Below are 19,782 nucleotides of genomic sequence, written 5' to 3'. Positions count from 1 at the left end.
ACATGCACAACTGAAAATTGACGATTTTTGATTTATGACGTTCTTGAAAGGAGTGAGCGATATGTCAATGTAAAGTACAAAGAATAAGCCACAAGACGACTTTCATTATAACGACATCAAATCAACCAAGTCATAGCTACGTGATGACAAAAAGCCTGTTTACCAGCAATTATACTATAAAAATTTACCCTCCTAAGACTGCTAAAAAATGTAAATTAATATTTTTTCAACGTATACGTTTGGAAAATTATCTAATTTTATCATTACTTTCTTATTCATGAATTAATTTCTATAAAATTTTTGAAAATTGTTCAACAGAATTCATTGAACAGAACACGAAAACATTGCACAGAAACTATAGAATAACAACAACAAAAAATGGTCCAAAAATCGAAGAAATGGGATAGAAGTATTGTCGGAAGAATTATTGATCAGTTGACCTTAATATTGAAGCAAACCTATTTGAGTGGAATTTAAATGTTTTTCTTTACTGGATAGATAAGGATAGCAAACACCGAATCTTAAACTGTTATATGCAACAGTCAATTCGATCTCTTTTATTTTCGTTTAATATACTTGCATTTAAATATATTCAGGAAAAAGCAAATAATGAAAACAAAAAATATAATAATATTGATACTGCATATTTATTTGTTGATAATTTTTATCAAAAACTGGTTTCAAAATACGCAAGTTAAGAAATATGAGTACAGAAGTAAATTTTGACTTACTGACATACATATTATTGTCACTACATTAAGCATTAAAAGATCATAGTGTGAGTCAGGCAATCGCCATGAATCTTCCTCGAAAGTCAACTAGACGAAGACCAAAGAATTCATGGATGCTGCAGAAAGAAAACATGATTTGAAGGTATGGCCTAGGTACATTGCCATGACAGAAGGACCTACACCCTGAGGATGAAGAGAGTGGAACCCAACAGACAACAAAAACGATAAGTTTGACAACAAAAATGGACCCAGGAAGAAGGATGAAGAATTAAGGATAAGGCTCCATTAGTGCGATGCGCTGCGTTGCGTCGTCGCAGCATCGCTCCTATAACCTTTAAGCCTTCTTAATTCCATTCCTAAATCCGAGAACCTGGAGTTTTTGAGCTTCAGATTCTGAACACCTTGCAATCACATTATTCATACTCAAATTAACGCCGCGTCGACCCTATGCGGTGGACGCTGCGATGACGCAACACAGCGCATCGCACTAACGGGGCCTCACCCTCAAAAATACCTTACCCTATCTTAGTGAATTATTGCTTATACCTAAAAATTGTAAAAAAGAAACAGGAAAGATATATGTACTTACATCACGCAGCAAACCGAAGAGGACATCTGTGCTGAGGGAACGCTCGTGAGCTTCATCCATGATTACTGCAGAATAGTTGTCCAGGTCTGGTTCCCGCAGACTCTCTCTGAGCAATATTCCATCCGTCATGTACTTGATGACGGTCTTCTCTGATGTGCAGTCCTCAAATCGAATAGCATAACCAACCTCATCACCTGAAAAGTTCATCATACCGTTCAATAAATAGTACAACAGTTTCAAACAATACTTCAAATAATAAATAAGTGTCGGGTTGTGGTCCTGTGGTTAGTGTCGCGGACTCTTAAGTCAGAGTATCACGGTTCGAACCCACTCTACCACAATTTTACACCTATTTCTAATAATGAGCTGCTTAGGCTCATAGAAATATTATGAAATTGAAATATTTGTGTAAATAATAAAAACACAAATATTTATCTTTAAAAAAAAAAAAATATCATATGGTTTTCATAATAAATCATAGAAAAAAAAACTGTATTTGTTGTATAATATCAAATGATTATCATAAAGTTGGTGTAATTATTTATAACAAAAACATAAACAACTTTAATTTGATTGCTAGACTCTCACAATAAATGTAATGCTTGCAAGAATTTCAGACTAATGCTGTATTGATAGGAATTTCACAAAAATGGTACAATTGCAGGATTATAACAAATTGATGTTTTATAAGCAGGAATCTCCACACACTGATGCTACAATCTTAAGAGTTTTATAAATCTACGGTTATTCAGCTACGGTCCATTTCGTGCTCTGGATTTAAAATAAGTTCACACATCAAACATGACATTTTGTAATAAACTTAGTGAATATACCTAAGGACGTATGCATTTCATCGGACACTCTTTTAGCTACAGACATAGCAGCAACTCTTCTTGGCTGGGTACAACCAATCATCCCGAGGCGACTATAACCTTCCTCATGTAGATACTGCGTCAACTGGGTTGTTTTACCAGATCCTGTTTCACCTATAAAATTAAAAAAAAATTAAGTATATTGACAATATGTGAAGGTTCAGAAAGATTGAAAATGGTAAAATGTATGCATCAAAAGATACAATTCTTATAATTTATACTTGAAACACTAACTTTGTGATTTTCCATTTTATAATTAAAATGTAACGTTGTTTTAAAATCACTAAAAGTATTTTATTATAACTTAATTATAATATCTACCGGTTTTCGAAGCTAACCGGTTCTTTAAGAATCAGTCTTGGTAAAGAAGCGGTTAGCTTTCAAACCGGTAGACATTATATTGAAGTTATAATAAAATTTTAGTTATATTTTAATTATATGTAGATACAATTCTTGCTTTGTGCCATTTCCTGAGGTAGAATGAGATCTACACATTACATTTTTTGCAATCTTTTTGTGAGAACTCATTTGCAAAATGAAACATATTGATCTTGCATGTAACCAATTCCATTCGTAAAAAGTTAATTTTAATTTTGACTCTCCATCAGTTCATCACAAAAGATGTTGGAATTGGAAACGACTACATCTATTAGTCTTAATTGAAAAGCCCTTTGTTTGTTGACAATATACATATAAAGAAAAGCAAACGACGCTATAGGTTTATCAAATAATCAACACAATTAATCAGAATTTAATATCAAATACATACCGACAATAATGACCACACTGTTTTCTCTAATAACATTCAAAAGTTGCTCTCTAACAGCAAATACAGGAAGATATCTTCTTTGTTCAGAAATGGTCTTTTTCCTGGCAAAATCGCTTTTGGCCTCTTGATCTGAATTAAAAATAAGAGATTGTTAATACATACATACAAATAAAAATATCTGGCAAATATATAAAAATGTTATAATGCAATTGAGATACTTACCAACCATCATGTGTTCGGCAAATTTATGATCACTTTTATAATCCGCCGTATCGGTTAGTTTATCTAGTTTTTCATCAGCTTCATCAGGAGCTCGTTGTATCCCCATAATGTTACCTGAAAGAGTTTTTTTGTTGAAAAAACACAAATTTCAAAAATATAAAAACAAGTATAATGGCTTTAACTTGACCCGGGATCAGGAAGAATGAAGGTGGATTGTGAATCAAGCTTAATGAGATCTCAGGAGACTATGACACTCTGCACTGAGCAAGAGAAGGAATAAGTATTGTATGTAAAAAAGCGACCGAAATTTATGGAAATCTGTAAATTCAAAGATGGAAAGTGGGCAATATAACATTCATGGGGTGCTTGAAGCATTGAGAAATATGTGTATGCTTATGTGTTGATGTAATAAAGCAATTTAATGAAAATGCCATACCTATAGTAGTACCACCTAACTGCCAATGCTTCTTTTGGGCTTTTTTTCTTTCCTTTTGTTCTCTGAATGTTCGTACTAGTGCTGATCCTTTCCTGGCATTCAAAGCCATGTCAGAAGTGGGATCTCGAACCTAAAGAGCAAATTATACCATGAAAATATATGTAAACCATGAAATAGTAATATGTACATATTACCAACCATCAAAAATTAAATTGTTGGGTGATATAACCAAAATAAAACAAGGTTTGTGTTGGATTGAATTCCACATTTATTTATGTATATCTTAATACGTGACGCGTTTCGTCTTCTTAGTACATTATCAAACATGTGTTTGATAATGTCCTAAGAAGACGAAACGCGTCACGTATTAAGATACATATACATAAATAAATGTAGAATTCAATCCAACACAAACCTTGTTTTATTTTGGATATATTACCCAACAATTCAATATGGAATTCTACCAACTGTCTGCAGTTACAAAAAATTAATAAAAAAAAAAAAATTCTACTGTCTTTTTTATTGCATCAAGAAATATTGATTTTGGTTTAAAAACAAGGGAATAAAATGTCTGTAAAATTACTGTCTGTATATAAATAAAAAGAGTTCTATGAGGCTGGTTTGTATAGTCAGATTGCTTAGAATTTACTACAAAGTATATATATGTAAAATTACAATAAAAAACATTGAAGATTAGTGTTGAAATATTAAATTAAACAAACGTCAAAAAGAAAAACAAAACTCATATGGTAGCACTCATTGGCGTTATTCTCTACTTTCTTGAATGAGTTGAATATTAAATAAAGAAAATACATGTGCTAGATATTTCGGGATTGTTTTTGGATCAAACAGCCTGTACATATTTACACATAACACACTTTTACACACTTTTATACTTTAGATAATTTGTGTAGAAATATTTACCGGTATAACAGGCTCGGGTTGCTTTGTGAACACAAGTCGGCCATCTAAAAATGGGGGCACCAAATTGTGAACCAAAAGATGTACACGATCCGCTGTTTCCTGTATTCAAAAGAATAAATTATATACATAAAGGCATTTATAAAATAATTTGTAGCGCCTACAGAAGCACTTTTTTTTATCCGCTTTCATGGTGTGATGGTAAGCGCGTTTAATGACAAAGCTGAAGGCTCCGGGTTTGATTCCCAGTGGTGGTCATAATAAATATTACTAGACTTTTCACTCTAATATTTATTTTAATACTACCCTGGGCTGGTAGCTGAAGCGCAGGGTTAATCACCTTGCCTTCATGTAAGTAACAATCAAGATAACTCTGTATCAATACGATGCAATGCCCTATGTACCAGAGGAAGCGAATAAGAGTTAAAAAAGAAAGAAGTACAGTCAAATCATTAACGAGAAAACATTGCATAAATAATTCAACCAAACTTACTTCTTCAAATTCTTGGTTGACATTGATGGCGTGTACGACACCACTAGTGAGCATTCGATTCCGTTCCCAGAGTTCATTATCCTTGTTGATTTGTTGTCTCTTAGCAGACAGCTTTTTCTTTCTCCGCTGTTCCATTTGTTCTTCTTTCTTCTTTGTATACTCGGCGCTAGATGCAGAAAAGGGATTCGATTCTTCGTCATAACCTGGGAAAATAATTACATATCAGAAAATTGTAATTTTACTATAGTAATATGTATATACATTTATCAAAATAGTAAGATTTTAAGAAAAAATTATTGTATAGATGAACGTAAGTATATAATAAATATGTACCTTCTCCCATGTTATACCACTCCCTGTCTAATCTCTGCTCTTCTTCTTCCCAAGTCAATCTTTCTGAATCACTGACATTTTCTAGACGAGCGCTCTCATTTTTACGCTTACTGCCTTGCCAACTGTTGTATCTGAAAAATATCAAATACAAAAATATTTCTGTACTAGGTTTACTTTAGTGACCACGTCAAAAATCAAGTCCTTGATGTGTCAAGTGCTTTAGACATTCACAAATAAAATTATCAATGTCAATGTCTTTCCGACTACACTGACGCATATATCAGTAATGGAAAATTTTATTTAAAGTTTTATCCATTTTTTATTAAGTTTTGCTTAGTAATTATCGCTACATATTTCTTAAAATCAATTAAAACTAAAATTAAAAATTAAAGTTTTATTGGCAATTTTACTGACCCATCTCAAGGGTACTTTACAATTCATAGAGTTCAAAAAGAGGAAGCACAAAGATTGTATTGTAAAATTATAAAATCACTTGTAGAATCCTTAACATCTAGAGTAGTAAGATAGTGACATTTTAAAACATTGTTTGTTCAATTGGTGAAACTAGGAACTAGCAGATAAATGATTTAATTGTGTTGTATCATCAAATGGACGGCGTTGGTAGTACAACTAATAATCTAATAATAAAGGAAATATTAGAAAAATAATCACTTAGCCCCAAACGTGGAGTCACACACTATCTGATCTGATATTTTATAGCCCCCGGTTGGAATGGTACGCACGGAGAGGTTTTAATTTATTTTTTCCCAAAAATAAAATTAACGTAAAATTCAATGAATTTGGTGGCAAAGAGAGAAAAATAAGAAAAATAAGAGAAAAATAAGTAAAAATGTATATATATCTGAAACGGATGAGCAACGGGAAGCAAGATAGGAAACAGTTTGAGTACGGACTGCTCAAACCCGTTCATCTGAAACAGATGAGCAACCGGAAGCAAGATTGGAAACAGTTTGAGTACGGACTGCTCAAACCCGTTCATCTGAAACAGATGAGCAACGGGAAGTAAGATTGGAAACAGTTTGAGTACGGACTGCTCAAACCCGTTCATTTGAAACAGATGAGCAACAGGAAGCAAAATTGGAAACAGTTCAAGTACGCACTGTTCAAACCCGTTCATCTGAAACAGTTCAGAGAAAACGCACAGATCGATCCAGACGTACTCTGCATGCTGATTTACATCACAGTGCATTCCATTACAATCCTAATCATGATTACATTCTGCACCCAAGTGTTGTAATGGAAAAATTGACAAATTATATGTGTATTGTAGTGCCCTCAAATTTAAGAATGAAAGAAAAGGAATGTGCTGCGAATGCGTTCAATTGGAAGGCGAGAGGCTCCAGAGGAGGCGCTTCCATAAACTCGCGTTTTTTTTTAGTGGCATTGCAACGCATGTCAAGAACACACTAGTTATACATAAAAACATATAGTTACTTGAAAGCGGGAGTACCCCTCGGGGTATCCTCATAGAGTCTTCCTTTATAGTCCCGAAGTGGTTTCTTGCCGCCTCTGTAATCTCCTTTGGACTTGTAGGATCGCTCCGATGATCCTTCCCTCGAGGTGTGCACGTTGGGAGTCGGATAATCCCAGCTCGACTTCTTCATTGGAACTTTGAAGTTATCATCATCTTCATCCCAGGCTGTCTTGTCTGTAGGATCAGCCACCTTGAGACTAAAAAAAACAAACAAAAAGATAAACTTTGGCCATATTAAACCTCTAAGCTACTAATAATGTTAAAACTAAATTAAAATAATTTTGATATTTTATGACACCAAATCAAAGAGAACTAATTCATCCATGCCTCAAACCAAATTTAAGTGCAAAAAATTACCCATAGGTGTTGATATAAGTACGTTAAGTTGAAAAACGACTATGCATGCAATGCACAGTCAACGGTACTTCTATAAAAAACGACAATAGATGCGATGCGCAGCTTACGTGTTAGGCATTGAAAAACATATAACCTGGTAATAAGTACATATGATTTTGCAATGCCTCTGCTGATTTTATTTTATTTTTATCAACATGCTAAATGCATTTCAAAAGTAAATAGTCATTATTTTGTAGTAATCATTTTATTTTGATGGATTTTGGAGATTTGATTGCTTAAAAATAAAACTAAATATGAAAACATAAAATTGTCCGCCTCAATGGTGTAATGGTCAGCACGTTCGGCTACCGTACTGGAGGTCCCGGGTTTGATTCCCAGGCGGGATCAAATAAATATGAGTGATTTTTTTCACTCTAATATTTATTCAACATTCCCCTGGACTGTTACCTCAAGCAAAGGGCTGATCACCTTTCCTTCATGTGTAAACGATCAATATAACACTGCGTTTATATGATGCAGTGCCCTATGCACCATCAGGTTTGAATGAATGAATGAAATATGAAAATAAAATTATAATATTATACAGCCAAGGTAAATTATGTAATATTAAGCTAAAAGAAAGCATTCGGGTCTATAACATAAGTTAGAAAATCACTCTAAGCCCTTGCTGAAGAAGGTTTAAAGAATTTCACAAAGAATGCCATTACCTCGGTGTTCTAGGTTCATCCTTAAATTTGGGATAGTAGCCACTACGGCTGCTGCTTGCTGATGACCGTTCACTGTGATCTCTCTTCCGATCGCTGCGATCACTTCGATTACCACGATCACTGCGATCGTCTCTACGTCGCCTTTCACTTTCCCCATGACGCTCTACTGAATATTTCCTATCCCTGTACCGCTCTCGATCATACTTATCATCATCAGAATCTCTCCGGTAATCACCTCTTTGCCTATCTTGTTTTGAAGTTACATAAAATCCTTTTTCCAGATTATCTAATTGTTTCCTGAAAAAAAAATAAACAAAATTTAATATGGTAAAAGAACATTCAATTAACACACTATGCACGGGAAAGGTATTTCTAACCGTTTAATCGATTGCTTAAGGGCAGGAAGGGTATTTTTACCTTCTGCGCCGGCCTCATTTCAAATTCAGAAAAGAAGGAATTACATATTAAATGTTTTTGTATGAATATTATTTACCAATCTTTCTGTTAAGGTCTTAACTATATGTATGTATTTATCAAATCCCGTCACTAGCGGTCTGCAGGCGTAAAACACACCCGTCCTTAGTGTGTTAACACATTGTTTGCGGGAAATGCTTGAAAGCGTCTTTTACATACTGGTGGTAGAGATCGGAATAAGCTTATAAGCGTACTATTTGCTTACTTTTGGTAGATCGTGAGAGACGCCAAAAAACATCGTAGGGATCAGAATTGGGTTTGCGGTTACTTATGATTAGTATAGGACCCTAATAAGTATACTAATTAATTAGGATCGGGGTTCATGAAAAAACCACCCGACAACAATGTGTTGAATAACAGCATGATAATTTAATATACTTTGTATTGATAAAATTATAAAGCTTTGTATGGTTTCAAAATTATTTCATAGAGGTGTTTTCTTTCTTTCTTATTTGTTGTGAATTAGAGTGGGGGTCAAATAACACACAAAGCGATTTTATAATATATTATATGATTTGTTATTTTGTCATAATCTAAAATGTTATTTAAGTCCATATATTGTTATTTAATTTATATTTATTCTGATGCAATAAATAAATTAAAAAAATTACAAAAAAAATAATTCTGTAACTATTGAATTATAGTAATTGTAAAAGAGGTAGTCCGGCACCTAGTCACATGATGTTAAAGTGACTCCTTCTCATGATGTTGATCCAGACCTCATTTTTTATACTTTTGGTCAACTATCGACTAAAACTGCACAATATCAAACGATTGGGACTTGGCATAGTCGCGTATTCATGCTTGGGACTGTTTTACTGTAAGCAGGATCAACTCAATCCAATGGTATACTAATAAATGAAGGATAAAAACAAAATGCATTTATACTTTTGCAGTCGTTGAACCATTCGTTCTTTGGCTTCTTCTGATAAACCACCAGTGTAAGTCGGCGTCTCTTCATTCCCGACTCTATAATTCCTAGATCCTTTCGAAGCAGAAGAATCTCCCTTTTTGATGTCATCGTCTTCATCATGGCTAAAAGACATGAGCCGACTCTTCTCGTCTCTCTTACTTGCTGCTAGTTTATCTAACCCAAGAAGTGACGGTTTTGGAGTTTTTGGTTCCGAAGTGGTCGGCTTCTTTTTTATGATTAACCCTCCTTGAACTTCTGATATGCCTTCGAGTCTGTGGACGCCATCATCATCGTCCATCCTGTCAGAATCCACTACAAAATTTTACAACTTTATACTGTCACAAAAACAACTACTCGTATGACAAACGAAAACGTCAATTTTGAAATAGTTAGGTTATGTTTTGTTAATAAAATAGTGTTGCTATTTGACTAAAGTGAGTTCATATTTTTTAATAGTTAAGGGTAGGTAGTTAATAATTACCCATTACTTAAAAACTATTTTAACCTCATATTCTAAGAATGTAAATTGTAAAAAAAGGTAGAAATGAAACTCAAATTAATATTCGATTCGGTTTTATGGCTTAAATTTTACAATAGAACTTTTTATTTCTTTGGACAATGTTACATTTTATTATTATTTTAATTAAATGGCAACTAACCTTATTCAAAATGTCATTTTGACAGCTAAATTTCAGATTTCAAACAAGTTTGTTACAAACTCCCGAGCCCGTGAGCCTTGCCAATTTGTGTGTTGAACTTTGATCTCATTTTTAAAAGTTTAAAAAAGAGTTTTTCTTCTAAATTAGAAATAAAATGGCTTCAAAGAGAGCTCAGTGCATATTTTGTAAAGTTGTAGATGGGCTTGAAAAGTCAGACATGGTTTATCAAAATGATAAAATCAGTGTTTTTAGAGATATCAGACCGTCAGCTAAAAACCATCTTCTCGCTGTTCCACGAGAACATTATAAAGATGCTAAATCACTCACTTCTGATCACAAACCCTTGGGTATGTAAAATAAAATTGATTTATCAATTTATTTACCGATGTTTTTCTGGGTCACGTTATCATTGTCATTTCTTGCCGACGTTTCAAGAATTTAGCTGAGCGTGATAAGAATATAAATACAGTTAATATTTTTCAGAATCTCATTTCCTGAATAGCATTCAATAAATTGTGTGCCAATGAAAAATAAAAATCATATTAAAAAATCCCCATCAGTCCAAAATTATTTGCCGATTTGTTATTTTCGGATGGCGTTATCTCTTAATATTGTTTTGACAGTATCAAACTTCAAAATCAGTTTGATAAGACTGAGCCAATGTATTTACAATTGCCATTTCAACTTTTGTTTATTATTTATCCTTTTTAATCTATACAAAAATCATTACTGCACCAAGGTTCCCAACCTTTTTTTTTCTTCTTTATTTTAAATTCTTTTGCATTACATGACATAAATAAAATCCAAAAAAATATTAATAAAATATAAATATTAATACAAAAAAGATCCCACAAGGGCATGGCCTGTGTGTGGGTATACAATATAATTTAGCCATATAAAGGGTATAAGGGTATAGGTATTATAAGTAGAACTAGAATAATAGTGTTAATATAAAATACAAAAAATACTTGACTATGAGAAAACAAAAATTATTATAATTTTTTTAAAATAAAATTAAAAACTTAAAAACATAAAAAAGATGAAAAAGTAAAAAGTTAGCAAGCATGTACTACAAGAAAAGGGAGCTTAAATCTGTCTCTTCAATAAATAATCCAAGCAAAATTTTAAATTTACACAAACTTGGTAATTAAACTACTTTTCAATTTTTCACGACCAGCTTCTATCATGATTCTAGTACGAAATGTATTTAGAGTATGGCTAACAGGCAACGTCAGAACAAGTCATGGGTCATCAATGCACCACATAATATAATACCAAAATAATATACATTTTCCCCAAATTCACTAAGGTTTCCGGAATCAACCAAATTTTCGTTTGCGATGAACCTCTCCATTGGGCTCCATTTGTTAGGCTCCCTTGCACTATATATGAAAATACTCATAGAACCATACAAAAAAAAACACAGAACCGAATCAAACAATACCAAAAATTAATCACATTTTATCAAGGGAACATTGAGTACTTTTTGATAAAGCTCTTTAATCTGTTTCTATTGTCAGTTAAGTCAAGTCATTAAATAACAGAGTTGTTTATAAAGCCTATTTTTTTAATTGTTTGTGAATAGAGCTTCAATATGCTCAATTTTATTGATTGATTAGCGTAGCCCGGCGAATCCCAATATAGAATGAGACTTTTTATGATTTGTGTTTCTATTAGTTGAGAAACATCTCTGAGAACAGAAAGGTCTTAAAAACTACTACTGACCTCACCGCGTGGTTCATAGGCACTACATAAAATTGTTGTAATTTTAATTTGATAGTTTATAATATGAAGGTAAGGTGATCAGTCCTCCGTTCCAGGTACCAGTTCAGGGTAATATTAAATAAATATGAGAAGCAAAAAACAATTATATTTGACCTCTAGCAAGGTACTACAGTTTGAAGGCAGATATAAAGAAAAAACAGGCAGATATATTTTCTAAAAATAAAGTGTTTGTCCGCCTTCGTTTTATAATGGTGAGTGTGTTTAGCTACCGTGCTGGAGGTCCCAGGTTCAATTCTCAGGGGGGGGGGGTGAAAATAAATGTTAATGATTCATTCTAATATTTATTTAATATTATCTTGGACTGGTCCCTGAAACACAGGAGTGATCACCTTGCTTTCATGTAAGTAACGATCAAGACACAATGCAGTGCACCATTGGGTGCGGATAAGGGTTAGGTTAGGTTAAGTTAAGAAGAAGAAAGAAAGTGGTGATACCAGGTTTGTGTTTTTATATATAAAGTTTCAATAACATGTATATTTCTTTTGCAGTACAAGCCTTATTAGTAGCTGCGAACGAGGCGTTAACTTCTCTTGGAGATGATTTATCAGATGTAATATATGGTTATCATTGGCCACCATTTCATTCTGTGGGGCACTTACATTTACATGCCATCTCTCCAGCGTCACAAATGAGTTTTATCTCAAGAATGATATTCCGCCCTAATTCCTATTGGTTTGTCAGTGTAAGTAACACACCTTCTGATTGATGTCAACCTAGTTTAGATTAAATTAATTTTGAATGTAATAAATGGTTGATACTTGCAATCTTGTTCTACAACTGTGTGAATTAAAGCGTCAGCAGTTAATGTAACTTAAAACCACAATTCTAAAATGAAGCAGTTGAGTATGGGATTCAAGTGATTTTCTGATGCTTTTTCATATTCGAAAGAAACTCAGACCATTTCATGATTTATCAATCCACTATATCTTACTGAAATAAAAAAAAATCACCAGAACAGATTAAATCCATAAAATGATTCAATGTTTTAAAACTCTAAAGGTGGAGACTGACCGGAGCATTTCGTTGTAACGTAACACGTTACGATGCGAGCATTCAGGTAGTCAGTACACCGAGCCAAGCGCTCCATCCATAGTTTCGGATGCTTAGTGATGCTCACCGCGAGCGATGTTATGACGTTATGTTACGACGAAATGCTCCGGTCAGTCTTTACCTTAATACTCATTTAAAATTATTAATAGAATATTAATTACCAGTAATAATTTTGTTTAGTTCACATGAATTCTAAATATTCAACTTCATTATCTCGGTTCGAGTTGAGTGTGGATTGGTTCCCGTAGCATAACCCCAGCCAATTGTAATCAACTTAGTTTCAGAAATTAAAAATTTATTTTATGTTGATAATATAAAACTAACTATCAGATAAGATCTAAAAATAAGCCTTCAAGTGCAGGTAATTCTGTATAATTTGTATGTATTAATTCAATTTATCTTGAGTTGTATTACAGATTTGGATATTACGTTCTAATTTTTTATTACTTAAATTAGATGACTTTGATCTGCCTGATTGTACTGTACTGGAAAAGTCTTTTATGGTTATTTAGAACATCTTATTTTTTCTTCTTTAATTTTTCATATTTTCATTATTTTTTCAGCATGAATATGTTTTATCAAGACTCTAAACCAAGAAGTTCCGATGTCTACAGAATAGTATAAAATATTACTTGACATTCTAAGTCTTGTTTCATATTATCATATATGGTATATACAAATATGAATTAAGGCAAACATTGAAATGACAAATCATAAATATAATTGTTTTTTTTTTGGTTTGCTTGTTTGTTAACTTATATCTGAATGAGGAGAGTGTACTGCACATACCATTAAAAAATTGTGATTGTTTATTGCAAGTTGTTTTAAAACAAAATAAAATAATATGTAAAAATTAGCAATTTTGTTTCATTTATGTCTTATTCAAATGATTTAAAAATTAGTCAGTTTTCTAGCTAACCAAAATCCGGTATCAGACTTTTAAATTTAAATACTTGTTATGCATAGTATTTGTGTGAATTAATTTATTGCTTGACTATAAATATCTATTTATAACATCTAAATAATGGATTTCAAGAAAACATTTATTTGAAAAATCCAGTATTCAAATTTCTCAGTAGACAGCTATTTTTGTCGTTGTTGATATTTTTTTTCCTTGTAAACATTATAAAATAAATAAATACTTTGTTTTGGTGGAGTGGGCTTGAACTAAGAAAGGCTTTCTAACCACTGGATCATAATCCGGAAAATTATTATTTTTCCTGAATGGTATGTAAGTAAGTACCTACCTAGAAAGTTCAGGAAAAGAAAAATAAGATAAATATTTAGTTGTGGTAACACTTTTGTTTTCATTTTGACATTTGACATCTGACAGATCGGTTTTCATTCTAGGTGTTTCGTTATCACTAAAATAAAACAAAACGTTTTAACAAGTGAAGAAATGTAAAAAATACATTTGTTTTTTGTAATAATTGTTGCCGTCAGAAATATTATTTGGCTAAGCAAAGTCATATTAATTAAATGAATATGTCAACATCTAACCTAAAAAATTTAAGCCCGGTGCCTATTGTTGTGGATTGTAATCCTAATGAATTTTTGAACTCGAATGAAGTAAGTATATATTTGTGGATAAGTAACATTTTAACAAGGAAAATATAGTGAGTAGGTGTCTACTGATATACTATTTGCGTGAGTAGTTTTAAATTTCAACTTGTAAATCTTAAATCACTCACTTTAAATGAAATACTGTAATATTGATGATGTGGTAGAGTTTAAAAATCAACATGATTTCTTTACAAGTTTAAAAACATTTTAATTTTAAATAGCTTCTGGTAAATATTTTTTAACGTATATTTTAGATAGAAAAAGATGTAAAATAAATGTAGTTTTAGTTTGATTTCGCACCATATCACCAGGTCGTAATAGGGCATATTGTATTAAATGGCCGTATGACTTTCAACAAGTTAGAACTATTGCGTAAATTAACAAAATATATAGAATGGTTCAGGACATTGTAAAGACTAATTTGACGAAAAACAATTTAGAAGTATTGTAAGGCGTAAGTAATTTTTGAATTTTTTCATAAAAGGGCATATTGTATCAAATGACCTTATGAATTTCAACAAGCTACAAATATTGTATAAATTAACAAAATATATGGAATGGTTAGGACATTGTAAAGACTAATTTGACAAAAAACAATTTTGTAGTATTGTAAGGTCTAAGTAATTTTAAATAGTAAAACTATTTGTTGAATATGTATACTTCGTACAACCCAAAATGTTGTAAGAGTATAATTTTCTTGTAGACATTTCACTGGCAATGGAGTCAATATATATTTTTTTAACTATGGTATTTCTGAATAATTATTATGTTTGCAGCATAGGGAAAACACAAATTATTCGGAACAAAAATCAGTATCATCACCAGCTTTAAATATAACATCAGAAAATCTCTCCAAAAGTAATGACATACTGCCTTCGGCTATTACTTTAGATGAGGTCAACCAGTCAGATCAGATAACTCCTAGTCAACAATCTACTATCAACAGCATCACTGCCGCTGTCCTGGATATACTGAAGACAGATCAGGAAGAACAAAATAGCAAAGGCAAGAAAAGAGTACGAAACCCCGATAACTGGGTTGTAAATGAAAACAAACGAAAAAGACGTATTGGCGAAGCATTCATCAACACTAGCGGTCGAGCTATTCCTAAAAAGACACTCAAAGAGCCATGCACAGATAAATGTAAATTAAAGTGCAGTGTCAAAATCAACCCTGAGCAACGTGAATCGATTCTTCGAAGCTTTTGGGATATGGGCGATATAAACCGACAGAGATATTTTATAGCAAATTCCATGAAGGAAATCAACCCAAAGTACAGATACGTCAGAGAAGGCAGCCATCGCTCTAAAAACATAGCGTATTTTTTTAACATACCGGAACAGACAAGAGTTTGCAAAAAGTTTTTTCTAGCAACTCTTGCGATTAGCTCTATAATGATAACTACCGTCATAAATAAGAAAACTAATAAAGAAGGAATCATCCAACGGGATCTCAGAGGAAGTCACGACAGCCATAAAAGAGTGGATGAGGCACTAAAACAGCATGTCAGGGATCATATCAACAGCATTCCGAGGATAGAATCCCACTTTTTAAAATCCCACACTTCTAAAGAATTTATCGACAGTTCTCTGAAACTAACGGCACTATATAGACAATACAAAGAAAAGTGTGAAGAAGAAAATCGACCGTTTGTGAAGTTATCCCTGTATTGTAAGATATTTCACACGGAATTTGATCTTGGGCGCGTCTAGCCTAAAAATATCACTGTAAGAGCACTTGACCAGTCATCAGGGAACCAAGATTTGAATCCTAATCTTGATATATCATATTATGTAAATAGGTAAAAAGGCTTTAAAAACCACAATCTCAAATACTGTGAAGAAAACATTCAAAATGATTAGTGCAGTGTTTTGGTGGAGGTTGATTTACGTTAAGTCAATAATAAATAAAAAAAATATATAATGATAACTTGATCCACTAAGTTTTATTGCTTTCGCAACATTATCTAACTGGTTTTCAAAATTGTTATTTTTACACCTAGATGTTTGTATAAAAATAGTTCCAAAACCTTATCTGCACCCCAATGGTGCATAGGGCACTGCATCATATAAGCACAGTGTTTTCTTGATCGTTAACATGTGAAGGAAAGGTGATCAGCCCTCCGCTTCAGGTACCAGTCTAGGATAGTATTGAATAAATATTAGAGTAACAAAATATCTTTTATTTATTTGACTCCCTCCTGGGAATCGAACCCGGGACCTCCAGAACGGTAGCCAAGCGTGCTGACCCACAGAGGCGGACGAAAATAAAAATAGTTACTTGTGCATATATTATGACCTGACTAGGGAGGATGCAAGGGAGCTGGTGGCTGACAGAAAAGCATGGACAGTATGTGGACTCCATATGCTCCACATAGGGGGCAGATATAGTTTTAATATTTAATAATAACTATTTGTATTTATTATTTAATAGTGAAGCTGTACAGTGTTTAAAGTGAACACTTGAACCAGCCAATTTCCATATCGTAGTAATTCAGGAGAAAGTGACCAAGTGCATTGTTTTACAAAAACATGATCATTGACTATTTGATATCTTACTAGCTTAATATTGCCCTGAAAAAATCCCAAAGGATTTTTAACTTGGAAGTATAATATATTGACTTGTTAAAAATGACTAACTGCATTGGTGTATATTTTCTTGCCAAGAAAAAGTGAAATGCCAAGAAATGGCCCTCCTGAGCATTTTACGTTTTGGTAGTTGGTCACTTTCTCCTGTACGACTACGATATTACCGTCTTAATAGTTTCTTCATCTATCTTGAGACATCAATAAAACCTATTTCGTCCACCTAAAACTCACTTCTGTATGTATTTTTGTCTCCATAAATAGTTCATCAATTTTATAAATACCACCAATCTGATAATGTTGCAAGAGTGAATAAACCGGTGATAGATCAAGTCTAAATAGGTAATATAATAATACATAATTGTTTACACTGTTATTTTTATACAATAAATAAATTGTCTGTTGAAGAGCTGTATTGTTTTTATTTAAAATAAGCTAGAAATCTTAAAAATAGTAATGGTATGTTAGGTTATGTTACTAGTTGTTTTTTTAGTGACTGATTTCACAAATTTATTGAAGAATAATAATCAATTAATTAAAACGTAATTTTAAATGCATAATTTTATCATCCTAATACATTAAACACACCCACTACGTAAAAAGTGTCACCTGAATGCTGATTATTGGATTATGTGATATGATTACGTTTATTAGGCCAAACTTAAGGCAGAAATCGCAAACATCCAATTCATAAACCGATTGGCCACGAGAGTATAAGTTCTTAAGTACATAAGTTCTTTTTTCAGAATGCAGTTTGAAAAAATATTTTTATCATTTGTTTTTACTCCTCACCTTCCAATAGTTCTTTTCTTTTTAAAACCATGTATTTATTTCGAAGAAAAACTTATTTTTCAATACAAAAACGGCGTTTTAAGCAAATAAATTAATAACCTTAAATGTTTCCTGGGTTCAAAGAAAATTAAGTTGCGATTTATCGTATACTGGGCCTTAATAAAGACGCCATGTTGCTGTTAGCTTTTAGCAAAGTGGTGGGACTAAATTATACATTTAACATTGACGGACGGGTTTTTGATTGCTCCTATACAGGAGTTATATATTTTCGTTAATGCATATTGGCGCAGGATCCTAAATATTTGCTCCTTTCTTTATAACTGTATCGTGTTTCCCGTCAGCCATGCATCTTGCGGCGATCCGTTCATTGTCGGTTTTCGGTCGCACATCAAAGTGCCGGTAATCAGCCTGTCTCTGTCACATGTCATGCATTTATTTTTATTTAAAGGCGGAGACTGACCGGAGCATTTCGTCGTATCATAACGTCGTAACAACGCTCGCGGCGAGCATCAGCGATCATCCAAAACTATGGATGGAGCGCTCGGCTCGGTGTACTGACTGCCTGAATGCTCGCATCGTAACATGTTACGTTACGACGAAATGCTCCGGTCAGTCTTCGCCCTAAAATTAACACATTGTTTGCTGGAAATGCTTAAGAGCGTATTTTACACACTGTTGGTAGAGAGCGGGAGACGCTTACAAGCGTTCTATTTGCTTACTTTTTTGGTAGAGTACTAGACGCCAAAAAACATTGTACTTCTGATTAGTATACTAATTAGGGTCGGGGTTAATGGAAAAACCACGGACAACAATGTGTTAATCGTGGCGGCTCATGGTTACACGACATTTCTGTAATGTCGCCTAGTTTCACGATTCTCAGTATATCCATGGTTGCCAGGTTGTTATTCTTAAAACACCGGTTAATCAGAGCTATGCATTCGTGTACATGTACCAGCCATCATATGTAATATGATCAAAGATAGTATCGCTTACGACTAAAATAGATACCGAATTGGCTACTAGGTAGGTACCATTTTTTAATTTAAAATTTGCATCACAATTTGAAAATGCGTATTAACTTGTGTAGAGATAATACGATGAAAAATAGTTAATAATTTTATTTTACATTTGGTATCCCGGACGATTCAATTTGATTCCTGTCAAATTTTGTTATCGCTCTTGGATTTATTCGCTCACCTATTCATATATTCATTGGAATTTTGTAAAGGCCACCGCGTCGCTGCAATACACGTACATAATATTTTGTATTTTAGTGCCGATATCTGTCGGAAGTGTTTATGTCGATAAGTCTGTTCTTGGGATATATTGGAAATCGGGTTTATGGAACGGAAGTATTTTGAGTTATCTTCATTTTAGCGGAGTTTTATATCCCTCGTGCCATATAGATGACGATTAAAAACAATGCCGATTTCGAGTAGCAGCCCAAACACCAGTACATTATCACAAATAATGCTAATAACTACCTAACTAACTATCCATTATATAACGAGAGAGTATAACGCCATACCACTCTGTCTTTGCAAACATTATTCGCTTCTGCCACATGAATGCATCTCCTCATACCCGCCGATTATTTCGACTCCTGACCCGGCAGCTTTCAAATATTTGTTGTCTCGGTCTTTCTCTGCTTCTTTTCTTCCAACTACATTCGCTTCATAATTTTTTTTTACCGTTCTTTCCCCACTCATTCGTTCCACATAGCTAAATTATCTCAACACACACATCTTTCTTAAATTTATCGATAATGCTTATCTCAGCCTTGCATTCTTTATATTATATCATATCTATTTATGTATTAATTTTAAATCAAACACAGATTTTTTGAGTCTACTAAGTTGTATTTTATTAACAAAAACACATAAAAAATTATATTGTGACAATTGTTTCGCCTTGTTAGGGCATTATCAAACGAATTAACAAGGCGAAACAATTGTCACAGTATAATTTTTTATAAATTTTGTTAATAAAATACAACTTAGTAGACTCAAAAAATCTGTGTTTGATTCAAAATTAAT

General features: G+C 33.0%; 3 protein-coding genes across 3 annotated transcripts in view; 2 read left to right on the top strand and 1 right to left on the bottom strand.

The window, feature by feature from the left end:
* The window catches only part of LOC148304922 (putative pre-mRNA-splicing factor ATP-dependent RNA helicase mog-1), a 113,057-nt gene extending 103,382 nt beyond the window's left edge, over positions 1–9,675 (bottom strand). Inside the window, exons 1-11 of the mRNA XM_088267472.1 lie at positions 9,288–9,675; positions 7,926–8,222; positions 6,822–7,058; positions 5,367–5,497; positions 5,034–5,236; positions 4,544–4,642; positions 3,620–3,749; positions 3,184–3,297; positions 2,962–3,090; positions 2,154–2,306; positions 1,321–1,514 (exon numbers count right to left, since the gene is read on the bottom strand). Of these exons, the coding sequence (XP_088123598.1) occupies positions 1,321–1,514; positions 2,154–2,306; positions 2,962–3,090; positions 3,184–3,297; positions 3,620–3,749; positions 4,544–4,642; positions 5,034–5,236; positions 5,367–5,497; positions 6,822–7,058; positions 7,926–8,222; positions 9,288–9,610 (2,010 nt within the window). The 5' untranslated portion in view covers positions 9,611–9,675. The remainder of the gene's footprint in view (positions 1–1,320; positions 1,515–2,153; positions 2,307–2,961; positions 3,091–3,183; positions 3,298–3,619; positions 3,750–4,543; positions 4,643–5,033; positions 5,237–5,366; positions 5,498–6,821; positions 7,059–7,925; positions 8,223–9,287) is intronic.
* Positions 9,676–9,980: 305 nt separating this feature from the next.
* On the top strand, positions 9,981–13,654 carry LOC148304921 (adenosine 5'-monophosphoramidase HINT3-like). Its single transcript, XM_088267497.1, has 3 exons — positions 9,981–10,318; positions 12,245–12,438; positions 13,370–13,654. Exons 1-3 carry the CDS (start codon positions 10,126–10,128, stop codon positions 13,394–13,396), a joined length of 414 nt encoding a protein of 137 aa, XP_088123623.1. The 5' UTR covers positions 9,981–10,125; the 3' UTR covers positions 13,397–13,654.
* A 470-nt stretch (positions 13,655–14,124) lies between these two features.
* LOC148304920 (uncharacterized) lies at positions 14,125–17,293 on the top strand. The gene is made up of 2 exons (XM_088267498.1): positions 14,125–14,375; positions 15,146–17,293. The coding sequence occupies exons 1-2, from the start codon at positions 14,286–14,288 to the stop codon at positions 16,079–16,081; spliced, it is 1,026 nt and encodes a 341-aa protein (XP_088123624.1). The 5' UTR covers positions 14,125–14,285; the 3' UTR covers positions 16,082–17,293.
* Positions 17,294–19,782: the final 2,489 nt, after the last annotated feature.

This window comes from Brachycentrus maculatus, unplaced genomic scaffold (genome assembly GCF_059751285.1).
Source record: "Brachycentrus maculatus isolate JH-2025_06_01 unplaced genomic scaffold, ASM5975128v1 h1tg000297l, whole genome shotgun sequence".
Lineage (NCBI taxonomy): Eukaryota > Metazoa > Arthropoda > Insecta > Trichoptera > Brachycentridae > Brachycentrus > Brachycentrus maculatus.
The sequence above is the reverse complement of the archived record's forward strand: the minus strand, read 5'-3'. Positions and strand labels throughout refer to the sequence as shown.

Excerpts from the sequence above, each read along its gene's own strand:
- LOC148304921 (XM_088267497.1), top strand. The coding sequence starts at position 10,126 with ATGGCTTCAAAGAGAGCTCAGTGCATATTTTGTAAAGTTGTAGATGGG. Across the intron at positions 10,319-12,244 it reads TTCTGATCACAAACCCTTGG|TACAAGCCTTATTAGTAGCT; the intron begins GTATGTAAAATA and ends TTTCTTTTGCAG. Across the intron at positions 12,439-13,369 it reads ATTCCTATTGGTTTGTCAGT|CATGAATATGTTTTATCAAG; the intron begins GTAAGTAACACA and ends TTATTTTTTCAG.
- LOC148304920 (XM_088267498.1), top strand. The coding sequence starts at position 14,286 with ATGAATATGTCAACATCTAACCTAAAAAATTTAAGCCCGGTGCCTATT. Across the intron at positions 14,376-15,145 it reads AATTTTTGAACTCGAATGAA|CATAGGGAAAACACAAATTA; the intron begins GTAAGTATATAT and ends TTATGTTTGCAG.